This window comes from Falco naumanni, chromosome 17 (genome assembly GCF_017639655.2).
Source record: "Falco naumanni isolate bFalNau1 chromosome 17, bFalNau1.pat, whole genome shotgun sequence".
Classification (NCBI taxonomy): Eukaryota; Metazoa; Chordata; class Aves; order Falconiformes; family Falconidae; genus Falco; species Falco naumanni.
The window spans coordinates 3,248,275-3,262,315 of record NC_054070.1 but is presented as its reverse complement, the minus strand read 5'-3'; the positions used below and the strand labels follow the sequence as shown (position 1 = coordinate 3,262,315).

Genomic DNA, 14,041 nt, shown 5'->3' with positions numbered 1-14,041 from the left:
CTTGGGTTTATTTCAAAGCTTCCAGAGGCAAATCTGGTTTATAGCAAGAGATTTGCTTGATTCCTTGTGCTCTGCTGATGAATGGAGTGGCAGATGGAGCGGGGAGGGGAGGACTCAGGGACCCCTTGGCTCTATCTTCTTGCTAGCTTGACCCTACTTCTGTGCCTGCTGCCCAAAGCGTTTTCTTTTAAGCTGCGCAGAACATGAAATGAGGTCAGTACAGACCTCTGCTTGGGCACTATCTGTTATATCCTCCTCTTCTGTGATTTCAAAAGCTATTTTCTTAATCTTTGCTCTGGCTTGCTGGTTACACATTGCTACATAGCCATACCCTCGTGCTTCAGAAGGTGTGAAATCCCATGTATAGTGTGTGCACGCAGGAATGACAGAGGTGCGAAAAAAATGAGTCGCAGACTCTGGAAGCAAAAGGCCTCAAAAAATCCTATTATACCCTTGGTCACGGGAAATAATTGGAGTTTTGAGACCTGCTGTACAAAGAGGTGCCGGAAGGGCTCCCCCTGTCCTGCTGCATGAAATACCCTCTTTTGAGGGGGACAGGCAAGGTGGTGCTGCTGTCGCTACCCCCTTGCAAAGAGCAGTGCCCAAATGGGACAGGACCCCGAGCAGTTTGATAAGAGTGGCGATAAGGTGGAGCCGCGCTGGCAGGCTGTGTGCTGGCAAGCACATGCTCCTCCTTATCAGGGAGCGCCGCGGCAAAAGCGCTGTGCCAGCGCCGGGAGTGGCACTGTGGGAACCGGCGATGGCTCAGCCTCCGCGAGGCTGCTCCTCGGGCAGAGACAAACCCAGATGATCTAATTCCCTGCCTCGGTTTTCTCCAGCTGCACCCACTGCTTGTGGAGATGTCAAATGAGGCCCCAGCCATAGGAGGAGAACGCATTTTCACTGGGGATCACATCAGAGCTGTGGCTTCAGATCCTCCCCCGGTACACACCAAGGGAGGCATTTGGGGCTGTGAGACAATGGCTTGAAACCATCCCGGTTCTCTGCCAGGGAATATTCATTCAGAAATCCCATCCCGTTTTGATACTAACTCTCTCATGGTTGATCAAAGCAAAGGCAAGAAAAGAGCTTGGCTTCCTACTGTTGCTTTAGCTTCAGGCCAGTTTCAGCAGAAGCTGGGCCAGTGCCTTTATCCTGGGCAGTGTGGCTGGCAGCTGGGCCAGCTGGTGCAGCTCCCCGTTTTGTAGTGGCTTTAAGGTGCCGCTTGCATCTCACTAAGCATCACGGCTGTGCACCGCTTGCACCGGTTCTCCTCTCCCCTCCTGCCGGGCTGGACGGAGGCAACCAAGGACGCTCGGTTCTGCTCTGTGCTTGCCTTGGCTTGCTCTCCCTGCTCCATGATCGGACACGTCCTCTGCGCTGCAGCCACCTCCTCCTGGATCCTGCTCTTCCTCCAGCCTGGCTTTTGCCTGGAGGGAGGCACCAAGTCCTGGGGTGTCTGCCCTTACTCCTCACCTCAAATGCTCCTCAGGCCTTTGAAAATGGTTATGGCAGTGTTCCCCCTCTTCTCCCTCACCTGTCTGGGACAGTGCACATGATGGCAAGTTTTCCCTGCGTGCTTCAGGGATCCTCTGGAAAGGATTCGGCCTTGTCCAGGGAACAAGGATCTGCACATTTCTCTCAGGGAAGGAAATTTGGTGATGGAAATCTGCCTGTACGCTGCTGGGGAGAGGAGACTCCTGCATAGGGGGCCAGATCCCACCCTGTACTGAAGACAGGCGTGTAGGAAGGGCTAGACATCAGGGATGGGTCACTGTCACTGACTGCCCTGGGTGACTGATCCGTGTCATTCCAGGTCAGCAGAAACGCTGCTCCATCGATGCCGAGAACGCCCCGACGCCAATCCAGCACCGAGTGCCCATGTGGGACCAATGCCCCGGCAGAAGTGGCTGACCCACTGGTGGGGCGGGTGGGAGCCTGACCTTGGGAGTACCCGCTCCGGGGTTCCCTGCCACGGGCCAGGCAGGCTGGGATGGGGCCAGCTTCTCGCAGGCCACCAGCACCCCAGAGACACACCCCAGCTGGAGGGGCCCCGGCACGGCAAAGGGCACCTGGGCCGATCAGGGATCTGGAGGGGTTCTCCACCGCTCACCCGGAGGCCAGGGAGGCCTTGGCTTGGTCCCCATGGCTGCCACCTCCCCTGGGTCACCTTGACCACAGTCAGCTGCTGGGAGGGACCCCCGGCGCCCAGGGGTCTGCTGGGAGGGACCCCCGGCGCCCAGGGGGCGGACCCCGGCGCCCAAGGGCCCTCTGCCGTGGCGGGGGGGCTGCGGAGAGCTAGGAGGGTTGCGGAGAGCTGGGGTGGGCTCTCCCCCCCCCTTCCTCCTCCTCCTCTTCCTCCCAGGTCAGCCCCAAAAATAGCGCTCCCGTAAATGCCCCCCCCCGCCGTTGTCATCGGCGGCGGTGACGTCACTCCTTCCAGCGCGCTGAGGTCAGGCGCTATTAGCATACGGCGCCCCTCGGCCAATGGGCGCGGCCGCGCCGGTGACGCCTCCGCGGGCGGCGCTATTTAAGGGCGGCCCGGCGCCGGCGGCGCAGAGCGCGCTCGGATGGTTGCGGAGGACAGGTCTACCTCGCTGCAGACTAGCATGAGCCAGCGCCAGAGCCAGCGCCGCGGCGGCCCGCGGGCCGACATGGTGCCCGAGATCGCCGCCGCCGTGGGCTTCGTCTCCGGCCTCTTGCGGACACGGGGCTGCGTCAGCGAGCAGCAGCTGCGGGTCTTCAGCGGGGCGCTACGGGAGGCGCTCGCAGGTGAGGCGCGGCTCCGCGAAGAGGTCGGCTTTGTGGGGATGAAGGCGCGGGGTGAAAAGAACCCACTCGTGCCCGTCCTCTTGCTTTCCGCTTGGGGGTCGGATGCCCACTGGTGTCCTTCCTCGGTGCATCCCGTGTTGCTTTTGCGGCTTAGTGTCCCTCCCTGGGTGCCCATCTGTGTCTTCTTGGGTCGGGCACCTATCTGTGTCCTTCCCGGATGCCTAGCTGTGTCATCCCTGACGTTGGGTACCTATTTGTGCCTTTGCCTGGGTGCCTACCCGTGTCTGGGCACTGGCAGGTATGTGTGCCTTCCTGGGCACCCACCTGTGTCCGTGTGGGGTCTGGGGCAAATGGCTGCCTCAGCCCTGAAAGTAAGCATATCCCTTGCCTTACCCTCTGAGGGTTTTGTGCAGCCCATCTGCTTGAAGCTGTCCTTGCTGGAGCTTGGTATAGATGATCCAAAGCTAGTCTGCGTGCCCTATCCCGAGAAAGAAGTGCTTGGCCCTGTGCCAGTGGAGTTTGGCACTCCCCTCCCCACAAATGTGTCCGGGGCTCAGCATTAGCTGGGTGTTTCAAGGGTCTCCTCCCAGCCTAACATAGCTTTGTGTTATCAGCCCTAAGAAGGGATGGTTTGTTTGCCGCTGTGCTGAGATAAGGGGTAGCGACATGCCCCTGAACTTACAGAATTGACCTGGATGTTAGTCTGTGACTGTGGTGTTTTGTTCTTGGTGATACGGTATCTACTCCAGCCACCCCAGTGGTTGGGGTGAGGAGGTGGTGTGGTCCCATCGCTGCAACTCCCCGTGGCACTGTTCTGCCTGGGGTTTCTGGGACCTCCCCTGCCTTGGAGCAACTGTATAGTTGAGCACTGGGCTCTGGAGGCAGCCGAAGGAGGACCAGTTTCCTCTGCCTGCAGCGTGGCGTGGGACCTCCTTGGGACTGCAGTAGGACACAGACCTCCTTGCAGCTGTTGCACGCCTGCTCACAGCTCTTCCCTTCTCGCTTCCCTTGCAGAGCACTACAAACATCACTGGTTTCCTGAGAAACCGTTCAAAGGCTCTGGGTATCGTTGCATCCGGATCAATCACAAAATGGACCCCATTATCAGCAAGGCAGCTAGCCAGATCGGACTCAGCCTACCACAGCTCTACCAGCTCCTGCCCAGCGAGCTCACGCTCTGGGTGGACCCCTATGAGGTCTCATACCGCATCGGTGAGGATGGCTCCATCTGTGTCTTATATGAAGCAACTGCATCGAAACCTGTGAGCTCCTATGGGATGCTTACTTGTAAGAACCAGATGATGTTAGGTCGCACCAGTCCTTCCAAAAACTACATCATGACTGTCTCCAGCTAAATATTCCTCTTGTCCTCACACTGCCAAGACACAGGCTACTGTATACCTCACCTGAGGATCTATTTTTAAGATGAAGAGCTATTTATATTTTTTAAAAAAATCCAAGAAAATCCAAAATTAAAATATTGGGCACTGCTTTGAACAGAAGCAGTGTTCTTGGTGCCTTTTTTAAAGCTGTTGCAAGCTTATGGGTTTTTATTATGAAGCCGATATCTACCTAATTAGTGTTGGATGGCAATTCTGGGCTGGCTTGCTCACTTGGGCAGCTTGGAATGGAGGATGAGGGGAAGAGCCAGGCTGGGAAGTGTGGCTTGGTGGTGGGAGATGTCTGCCACCTCCTCACCATCCTGCTACCCAACACTATTGCTGTATTGCAATACTGTTGGAGAAGGGATGAGGGAGTTGCTATCTGTCTTCCACTACCTTCTTTACTCCCCAGCTGGTCTGATCTCTGGGGCCTGGATGTGCTGTTTGGGGCAGCCTAGTCTCAGGGCTGGGTGATGCTGGGGGACCCTGGGATCACTCTCCTTTGCTCTCACACACTACTTTTGGACCTACTTGTGCTGTGAGAGTTGCAGCTCTGCTCTGCCCTACTCCCAGCACAAAATGAGGGGAAGCATGGCCTGTTTCCAGCCCCTCCATCTTTCCTATCTGCTGCTGGACTAAAAGGGGGCCACATGGGTATCTGTGTCCTGTGATGTGGAGCAAGGCAGAGATGTGCTGGGTGTCAGGCTGTGCAGAGAAGGTGCCCCAGGTTAATATTGCAGCTCCTGTGGTGGCACGGGAATACTGTTTGTTCCTGGTGCTCCCCGGTACCTGGCTATTGCCCGCTTCTTGCTGCACCCAGAGAAGGGTAGTCAGACCATGAAACCAGCACTGAACAGCTGTGAACTACCAAGTCTTTCTGCTATGTGTGGCTTAAACATCACCTGTGACCTGCTCTTGTGTGGCCTCTCTGTGCTCCAAGGGTGGAGTCTGGCCTCTTGCTTGCATAAGTTGCCTAATGTGGTGCTGATGACTTGCTGTGTCACTTCTCCAGAAGAGCTGAAGCAACTCACCTTGTGCCGTAGAGGTTGGTGTGTGAGAATTCCCTTTGCCCTGTCTCTTAAAATCAGAAGTATTGGGGGTCTCTTCTCCATGTGTGTGGGTTGCTTTGGTGTCCTAATGTTGCTTTTAAGGTCACAGCACTTCTTCCCTCTCTTCCTCCTCTGGGTGATCAGCATGTAGCTGTCCCTGAGAGCTGTCTTCACCGATACCTCGGTAAGGGGCATTGTTTGGTTCTGTCCTGGTACACCATTGTTTGGCACAAGTCATGCCCTGGTTCTGTGTTCTGTCCAAGCAAAACTTCTCTTGGAGTCCCAATGGTACTTGTATTTGGGGAGACTTTGCCCAAATGGTGTTCAGCATTTGGCCCTTAAAACTGCTCTGGCAAACCACAAATGGGGTGGGAGCTGAAAGTGCTGCCCCAAGAGCTTCGCCTTCCTGTTGGGAATGAGCCTTTACCAGGGTGTTGTATGTCCATTGCCTTCTTACTAACCAGCTGGTGTTCCTCCAGTGATCCTGGGAGAAGTGATTGGAAAAGCAGGGCATTTGACATAGTTTGCAGTGAAACTTTCCCACATTTGTCTCAGCACACTTTTTACCTTCCTCTTTTTCTGACTGGCATAACCAGAGTAGTTCTTGCCCAGCCTTTGATGAATCAAGTTCTCAGACATTTGTGCAATATGTTTCCAAATCTTGGGTGCTCTGGGAGAGGAAGGAAGCTTCCCATCTGCCACAGTTCTTAGCTTTTTTTAAAAAGTATATTAAAAATCAGCACAGCTCCCCAGCTCTTGTCTACTAATGTGAAAAAGTAAGTTCAGATTATTGTAAGCTTCAAATAATGAATTCCAGAACTGGAAAAACGTCCTCAGTTATTAGATCCTTTTAAAATGGCTAGGTTTTGGCAAGTTGTTTGTCCTTGCACAGTAATAGCAGACTGGCTCTGAAGTTGCATCACTTCCCTCTGCATCACTTGAATTTCTTATGTCAGCAAACAGAAGCTGAAATGAAGCACTGGGGCTTTTCCCTTGGTGAACTTGTGCAATAGGTGACCTCACCAAGAGGGGAGTACTTGGGAATTTCCAAAAAGCCGATTCCCTTTTCAAGGAAAAGGGATCTGAGTGCTTCTTGGAGTCCTTGATTAACCTGTTTGTGTGGAAAGCCTGTGATGAGAACTGCATCCAGGATGAGCAGTGTTTGTTTTGCTGGACTCCTTGGCTGGATGTGGAGTTTCCTGAAGGCTGGTACTTCCTTGAGTTGTAATTTGTCACGATCAAAGCAGTCTTAAGATTTAACACACACACCCCTCCTGCTTTTACTCTGTTCCCTCCCTCTTACCAGAAAATTTTTTCAGGAACAACAGCCCACACCAAAGGAACACACTATAATTGCCCTTCACATGCCCCCACTTCCAGAACCAAAATAGCCAAGTCTCATTCTTTTTTTGTCCCTGGTGTGGAGGAGACTAATGTTAAAGGTGTCTTTTTTTTTAGCTTCAAAACCAGCCAAACTTGGGTATAATCCATTTCTCTCTCTTAGCTGGTTACATGTAAAAGCTGTGAATTAGTGTGCTCTGTTGCCTTCTGTCTACAAGCCTGATGAGCGGAATGGTGTGTATTTTGAGACAGTGTATTTGAGGGGTTTCCTGTAATTTTTTTAACAAGCTGGACTGTTGAACGGGACCTGCTTTTTGTATTTGGTGAAAATGGTAGAAAGTTTGTAAGCTACACTCGGAGGAGGGAGTGGATGGTTACTAATTGTATAGTAGTCTTTTTATATACAGAATGTACAGATCCTTTGACAGATGTATGCTTTTGTTACTTTAATAAAAATGTAGCAGAATAAATGAGCGCTGTTTTCTTGCTGGGAACTGTTGTATGCTTGCAAAGAGGGCGAGGGTTGGGATTGCAACCTAAATCCCATGCTGAATGCTGTGGGCTTGGTTAAAATGTTGGATGACTTATTATCCAGCTGTGGCAAGGAGGAGGTTTAGGAAAAAGCTGCTTAGTCAACATGCTGATTCTAAGCCTAACCCTCTAAACCTGAGGAATTAAGGCTGGGAGTTGGTTTGATGACTAATGCAGGGCTGTGGGTGTCCTGCCCTCTCCTTCCCCATGCTGGGTTCTGGCTTATGCAGTGGGGGATTTATTCCATGCAGGATTGTAGAAAGTGTGTCCTGCCAGGATATGAAGGTGTTAAGAGATCTGGCAGTCAACTGCATTATCCAACCCTAGGAATAGCATAAAGGAAGCCTTGGAAGAGCGAGGCATGGGGCAGTTCCTGGTTAAGCCTGCCTGCCCCCACTGGCCTTCCAGGAGTGAGTGAGCCAGCGGAGGAGGAAGGGTGAGAGATCATGGGATCGAAATGTTCAGGCATGCGGAGGATGCTCTGGGCCTGTCATGATAAAGGCAGCTGGGCTGGATGCACAGGAGATCCTGTTTTGGCTGTGGCCAGGCTGGTGACGGCAGCGTGGAGCTGTAACCCTGCTCCCCAGGATGGGGGTGTCTAGCTTGTGTTTAACCCCTGTCTGCGCTCATCTTTGAGCTGACCCTAGATAAACTGGCTTGTGCTAGTTTTAGTCCAAAATGCTGTTTTTCAGGAGGGCTTGAGTTGTTGGGATCCTTGTGACCCACCCCAACCTGTGCCCTCCTGGCAGTGGTGATGGTTGGGGGGTACAGGCCTGGTTCCACTGCTTTCCCTGCAGCCCAGCTTCCTCCCCTTCAGCTTTTACTGTAACACACCACCTCTAAGAGGAAAACAAGTTGTGGGCTGATTTTGGTGCTCTGTCAAAGCCACTCCTTTTTGAACTCATCCCTTTATTAGTTTCCATAAACACACCCAAATTGCTGCTGCTTGTGAAACAGAGCTGTTGGGGAGGAATGGGCGTCCCAGTCGGTTGCTGGTTAGCTGGGGAGTCATCCAGGTTCAAAGGCTTGGTGAAGTCAGGTGATGGCAGCCTTCCTCCCTCCGGCTTGTCCGGACCGGTGTGGTTGGCCTGGACCTGTGTGCTGTGCTCTGTGGCCCATTTTCAGGCTGGCACAGTCCGTGCCATGGCCAGCCTGGTGTGGTCCTGCGTCTTGTGGCCCGTGGCTGGCATTTGAGCCCCAGCAGGCAGAGCCAAGATCATCTAAAATTTTTGTTGCTCACAGCCAAGATAAAAATACAGCTCTTACACCATAGAGTTTTTATTGAGGAGTTGATGCTACCCGCACCGCAACCAGATCCCCCAGCTAGCCTTTCGATAGCTGACTCATCTACTATTTTTATTTTGCTCATCGTTTTTCTTCTGGTAGGACTGTGATATCTGATGTACAAGCTGGGTTAGCTTAGGGGTGCAGCTTTATCTGCCACCCACCCCCGCCAAAGCCCTTTTGAGCTGACCTGCAGATTTTCTCATTGTGAGATCCCCGAGCACGTCGCAGGACCAGCACCGGAGGAAGGGGGTGTGGAGGCACAGCCCGACCATGCATGGGGGACCCAGCTGCCCCCCCCGGTGTGCTTGAAGAAGCTCTGAAAAAGACCGAAAGTAACTCAAACCATACTCGCCCACTGCTGCCCGCCTCCTGCCTGTTGAAACCTGGACTTGTTTTCCGCTGAGCCTTTCGCTGAGTTTCCGTTGGGATTTTTTATTCAGGTGGGGCAGGGAAATGCCCAGTTCAAGGACCCTGGGTCAAACGTTGTCCTCAGTAATCAGAGATCGGTGTGTTGCGTAAAAGAGCATTTGCCTTTGACGTGTCCTGGGTGAAGCTCAGCCCTTTGCCTGGTGGCCCTGCCTGCTCGCCTGCCTGCTTCCCGCGGGAGAGAGGAGCTCTGCCGGCACAGCACCGGCCAGGGCTTAAGCCCAGAGGGTCTCCCTCTGCGTGACACCCACCTGGAAATGAGTTACCCCCGCAAAAACCCCGCTGCAGGGAGGGAGGGCGGCACAATGCTGTGTCCCAGGGGAAAATGCTCCTGTCCCAGCCGTCTGGAAGGGTGTTTAGAGTAAAAAGGTGGGTGGACTTCAACGTCCCTGGGGTGATGAGGATGTTTTGCTTGATTCATGGTGAAATATTTGTTTGATCTTTTTTGTGTGGTTGTGTGCTCCTCTTTCCTGGGGGTCCCTTTCGCAGAAATTGGGCGTTTCTCAGTTCTGTCAGAAAAGCAACATCAGCATTTAGGATGCAAAAGTGCTTGTTGGGGTTATTTCTGCCCTTCCCACAGAAGCCAGACCTGGTATTACCATCCCTTGAAGCGCTTTTACCCCTTCCCACCCTGAAGAGAGGTGGACCCCTTTGAAATGTGGCAAATGGGACAGGTTGCTCGGAAAAGAAGAAGGTGAGCGGGGATGGGGACAGCACCAGCGCAGCAGCGGAGGCTCTGCGCTCTCCGTTCCTTGCCTCTGCAGCTGCAGGAGGGACAGAAGCGCAGGCGGGCGCTGCTCAACCTCCTCCCCACGCCAGCACCTTCACGCAGGGCTCAGCCTCTGCCAGGTGCTTCCTGCCCTCTGTTTGCCGATGGGGTGATGGGAAGCCACTGGCTATTTCGGCTCGGCCGAGGCCAATCAGGCACTCGTGTGGGTGCAGCCGCACTCGCCTGTATCTGGGGAGATGCAGCTGGCAGCACCCAGCCCCAGCCCTGGGAAAAGGGGGAGGCACGGGCCCCGGGGCGCTCTGTTGTCTGCGGTGCTCCGGAGCCTGGGTGATCTTCCCAGCATCCGCCGGAGCTGTAGAAACTCTGAATTCACGTGGCCCAGCAACGGGCAGATGGTTCGCAGGGTTTGGAGGGGTTGGTGCTGTGCCAAGCCCATGGCGCTTGGGGCTGCAGACTCCGGCATCGCTGCTGCTTGCACCGGCCATCGCTGGCATCGCCACTGTTTTGTAGCAGCAAACTCCGGCACTGCCGTGGTGGAGCCCCCACGCAAGCCCTGCCCCAGGCGTGAGCCAAACCCTTCGGGTCCAGGGTTGGGTTTGGCACGTGGGCTCCTGTTGGTTTCTGTCCCTTGGCTGGGATGGCAGCGTGATTCCTGGCTGGGGACCCCACTCCCTGCCTGCCCTTTGTCCTGACAGACCTTCCTCTCCCTCCTCCTCCCTCCTCCAGCTCTCTGGCCTCTGCATCTGCCCAGTGGTCGCGGCCAGACCTTGAGCTCTGCCCAGCCACGACCCATCTTTTCTCTGCTTGTACATCTCCAAGCACCACAACAGCCTCGCACACACCCAGGGCCCCCCAACCAGTGGGGAAAGCGCTGCTCTGCCTTTCCAATCCTTGCTCAAAACCGTACCACCTGGTGGAAAAAAAACCCTCCTTCCTCCAAAAAGGTCACGGGCAGATGCAAGCGCGTGTGCCGCAGCCGCCGCACGCCCACTCGCCTCCCCCCTGCGAGGCGCAGTAACCGTCTCAGCGCTCGCGGCTCGCTGTGCTTGGAGAGACTCCAGCAGCAGATGGGGCAGGCTGCGGCACTGCTTAATGTTAACTCGAAACGAAAAAAATTACCCTCAACCAACCAGAAAACCTGCCGGCAGGCTCAGCCCCAGCCCTGTCTCCGCTCCCTGCCTGCCCCCTTCCTCCCGTGCCAGCTTTCGGGCAGGAGCGCACACGGAGCGGGTGCTGCGCAGACCCCTAGTTAATTAAAAATTACAGTGGGGAGGAAAAAGGGGGTCCCCAAAGGGGAGTGGGGGGTCTGCTGCTGGTGCCCTGAGAGTGGGCATGTCCCATGGCCCTGGAAGGGGTGATTCCCCATCGAGGTGAGCAGCTCGCATGGGAAAAAAGTGGGGTCTGGAGAGGGACGGTCCATACTCCTGCAGTGTCACTAAGAGACTTGGGGGTCCCAGGGGCCAACTTGTCCTGGCCACCCCCCTGCTGTGAGTGCCTGGGCGAGGGGCTCCTGAGGCTGGGACAGATGGGCTTGGGGAGAGGAGCCACTTTCAGCTGCTTTTTTGTTTTCCACTGAGCATCCCATGGGAAAAGCTGTCCCCATCCCCATCCCAGCCCCCTCAGCAGCGGCTGCTCCCCTGCGCTGGGGCCAGCTCCAACGCTCTCATTTATGACCTGTTGGGGGATAAAAAGGGCTTGTTGGCGGCAGCGAGCAACTGGTGTGCGGGGACAACTGTTGCCATCTGTCTGGTGGGGCGGGGGGGCCGTGGCGGGGCCAGGGCCGAGCCGGGGCCGGGGTTTTGTTTCTCCTTTCATGCACCACTAAACTTTGCACCTTTTGTTTCCCAGAGAAGGGCTGAGAGCTGGGGAGAAAAGAGGCCTCTGCGCCGTGCGGGTCAGAGCAGAGCTCGCTCAGCTCGCCAGGGGGGTTGCATACGATTCTTATTATATATTATAATAGTAATTATTGTTATTTGGCAAGTCTGTCAGTGTTGGGCAATGTGGTGCTGAACCCCTCCATCCTCCCCCCGCCGTGCCGCACCCTGCGAGCTCGCTGGGCAGAGTGAGGTGCCTCAACATGTCCTGTGCCGCAGCTGCTGATGCGAGCGGGGTGCATCCCTCAGGGACCCGAGGCTGTGTGGCCCTGGAGTGACAGCGGTGCCCAGCCATCCCTGAGGGATGCTGTGCCCTTGTCCCCACAGGACAGTGTGGCTCTATCACTAAGGGATGCTGTGCCCCCATCTCCAAGGGATTCCATGCCCCTGTCTCCAGGGGCCACCATGCCACATGTCCCCAGGTGATGCTGTATGTGCATCCCTGAGAGATCCCATGCCCTGCCAGTGGCAGTGAGGAGAGGGCAGGGCGCAGGCAGCTGGGATGGTGGGAGCACGGAAAGGCTGCGTTTGCTGCCCCGGGGCAGTTTGTGCATCCTCCTGGAGCAGCGTCTGTGTCTGGGACAGGAGGGCAGAGCTCGGGGCAGGTTCCAGCCGGGTGTGTGAGTCTCACCAGCTGCCTGTGTTTTGTTCAGGCTTTGAGATACTCACTTTGCTCATCATCTGCCGCGTCACATCTTGGCTGGTAGCTGGGACGAGCCCTACGTGTCCGGGGGAGCGTGTTTCCCAGCTCTGGGGAGCACTGGGGGAGGGATGAAGGCTCGTGGGACTCCCCCCTTCACCACGTTTCTGCACCGGTGGCGCTGACCCAGGAGTGTCTCGCGGGCCGTATCCGAAATACGCAGGTAGCGTGCAAGGTGCTGTGTCCCCCTTGCACATCTCTCCCAGAACCCGTGGCTACTACCCTGCCAGCCTCACATCCCAGCCTGCAGCAGCAAGGCAGAAGGAGAAGGATTTAAGGGTGATGTTGGGGTCTGTGCCCCAGGACCCGCCAGCTCGTGTTGGGATGTGTTAGGGCATCTCTCACAGGGCTGGTACCTGCCCCATCCCCTCTGCAAGGGCCACTCGTCTCTGCGGGTCCCTCCTGGCCCTGCAGGGAAGGGGAAACTCTCGTGTCGCTGCTGGGGGATGCAACAGCCGTGTGAATGCAACACCCGCTCCTTTGGGGAACCTCCGGGAAATGTGTTACTGGGAACCGGCTGGAGGCAACAATATCCCTAAGCCCTGTGCGTCTCGGCATTCCCAGCTGCCAGACAAAGGGCGAGGCCCGTTTTCCCTCTGACAATGCCCTTTTACCAGGGAGTTTATTTCTATTACAGCACCGGATAAAACAGAAAAGGGAAAGGATGGGGCTGGAGCGGAGCAGCTGCCCTTGCTGACTTGTTCGCTGCTTTGTTGTGAGTTAAAAGGCTGGATCGGGGCTGAGACGCTGGCTGTGGTTCTCCCTTAAAGCTCGAGGGCTCGTTGCCCCCTTCCCAGCCCCCGTGCGGGGATTCTGCAGAGGGACCAGCTGGGATCTGCCCCAGCAAATTCCCCTCCGGGCTGTCAGCACAGACCCTGGCATTGTCTTGGGCCACAACCCTGCTTAGTCCAGTGATGTGGAGCCTGCCGGGGGTCTCTGCCAGCATGCAGGGGGCTCAGCTTCCCTTTTTCTTCCTTTTCCCCTTTGGGGTGACTTTGGTGAGGAGGTTCAGCTCCAGCCCCAAGGCTGTGCCTCTGGTGCCTGCAGATGGTTGTGGTGTCAGAGCAAGGCACCCCCTCCTAGCGCTGCCCCAAATGCCTGCTAGGGCAGGAGGGGGGCGAAGAGCGGTGCTGAGCCTGCCCCCCCCCCAAACCCAGACCCCCTGACAGCGAGCATGGCCCCCCGCCTTGCCTGTGCCAGCCTTCAGCAGCTTGAAGACTGGCATCAGCCGCTGCTGGGGGGGGGGGCTGTGGGCTGTGGCAGGGCTGGGGTGTGGGGTCCACGCTGCCTTTTGAAGAAGAGACAAAGCCCGTCTTGATATTTACGGCACGTGCAGCGGGAGCGCGGGGCGTGCGGGGCTGTGGGACAGATGGCGAGTGAAACAAAAGGGGAGGCAAGAATGGGAGCTGAACAGATTGGGAATTTCCTGCCCGTCCCTCTCCCCCATGCCCAGACTCCGCTGGGGGCATGCAGGGAGCGGGACTGCCTTGCCCCAGTGGTCCCCCCAAAGTGTTTGTTTCCTTGGCAGGGTCTGACCCCACAAACTGCTTTATCCCCCAAGCTCTGCATCCTTCCAGAGCCGGGTGGAGAGAGCCAAAATCCCGAGAGCCAAATTCCCAAGCACCAAAATCCCATCTCCATTTTACTCCTGATGTGGAGCTGCGAGAGCAGGACCCCCCCATTCCTTCCAGCCTCAGTCTGCTCCGCTGTGAAGCGGGGACCCCAGCTCGTCCAGGGAGGCCAGGGGTCCTGGCCATCTCCTGTGTCCCCCTCCCGGTGTTTTTTCCTGCTGCCTCTGCAGTTTTCTTATCTCTTCCCAGCAACGTCGCAGCTGCTGCAGGACGGATCCGAGCAGCTTATTAATAATCAACTTTTATTGCTCGTCACATCGTGAGCACGTCTGCAGATGGCCAGGCGTGGCAGTGGGAGCCGTGACCTGGCCACCGATC

At 56.0% G+C, this 14,041-nt stretch overlaps 1 protein-coding gene across 1 annotated transcript; it reads left to right on the top strand.

The window, feature by feature from the left end:
- The first annotated feature begins 2,562 nt into the window (after positions 1-2,562).
- Positions 2,563-7,014, top strand: BTG2 (BTG anti-proliferation factor 2). Its single transcript, XM_040616626.1, has 2 exons — positions 2,563-2,772; positions 3,787-7,014. Exons 1-2 carry the CDS (start codon positions 2,571-2,573, stop codon positions 4,125-4,127), a joined length of 543 nt encoding a protein of 180 aa, XP_040472560.1. The 5' UTR covers positions 2,563-2,570; the 3' UTR covers positions 4,128-7,014.
- The last annotated feature ends 7,027 nt before the right edge of the window (positions 7,015-14,041 follow it).

Excerpts from the sequence above, each read along its gene's own strand:
- BTG2 (XM_040616626.1), top strand. The coding sequence starts at position 2,571 with ATGGTTGCGGAGGACAGGTCTACCTCGCTGCAGACTAGCATGAGCCAG. Across the intron at positions 2,773-3,786 it reads GCTACGGGAGGCGCTCGCAG|AGCACTACAAACATCACTGG; the intron begins GTGAGGCGCGGC and ends CTTCCCTTGCAG.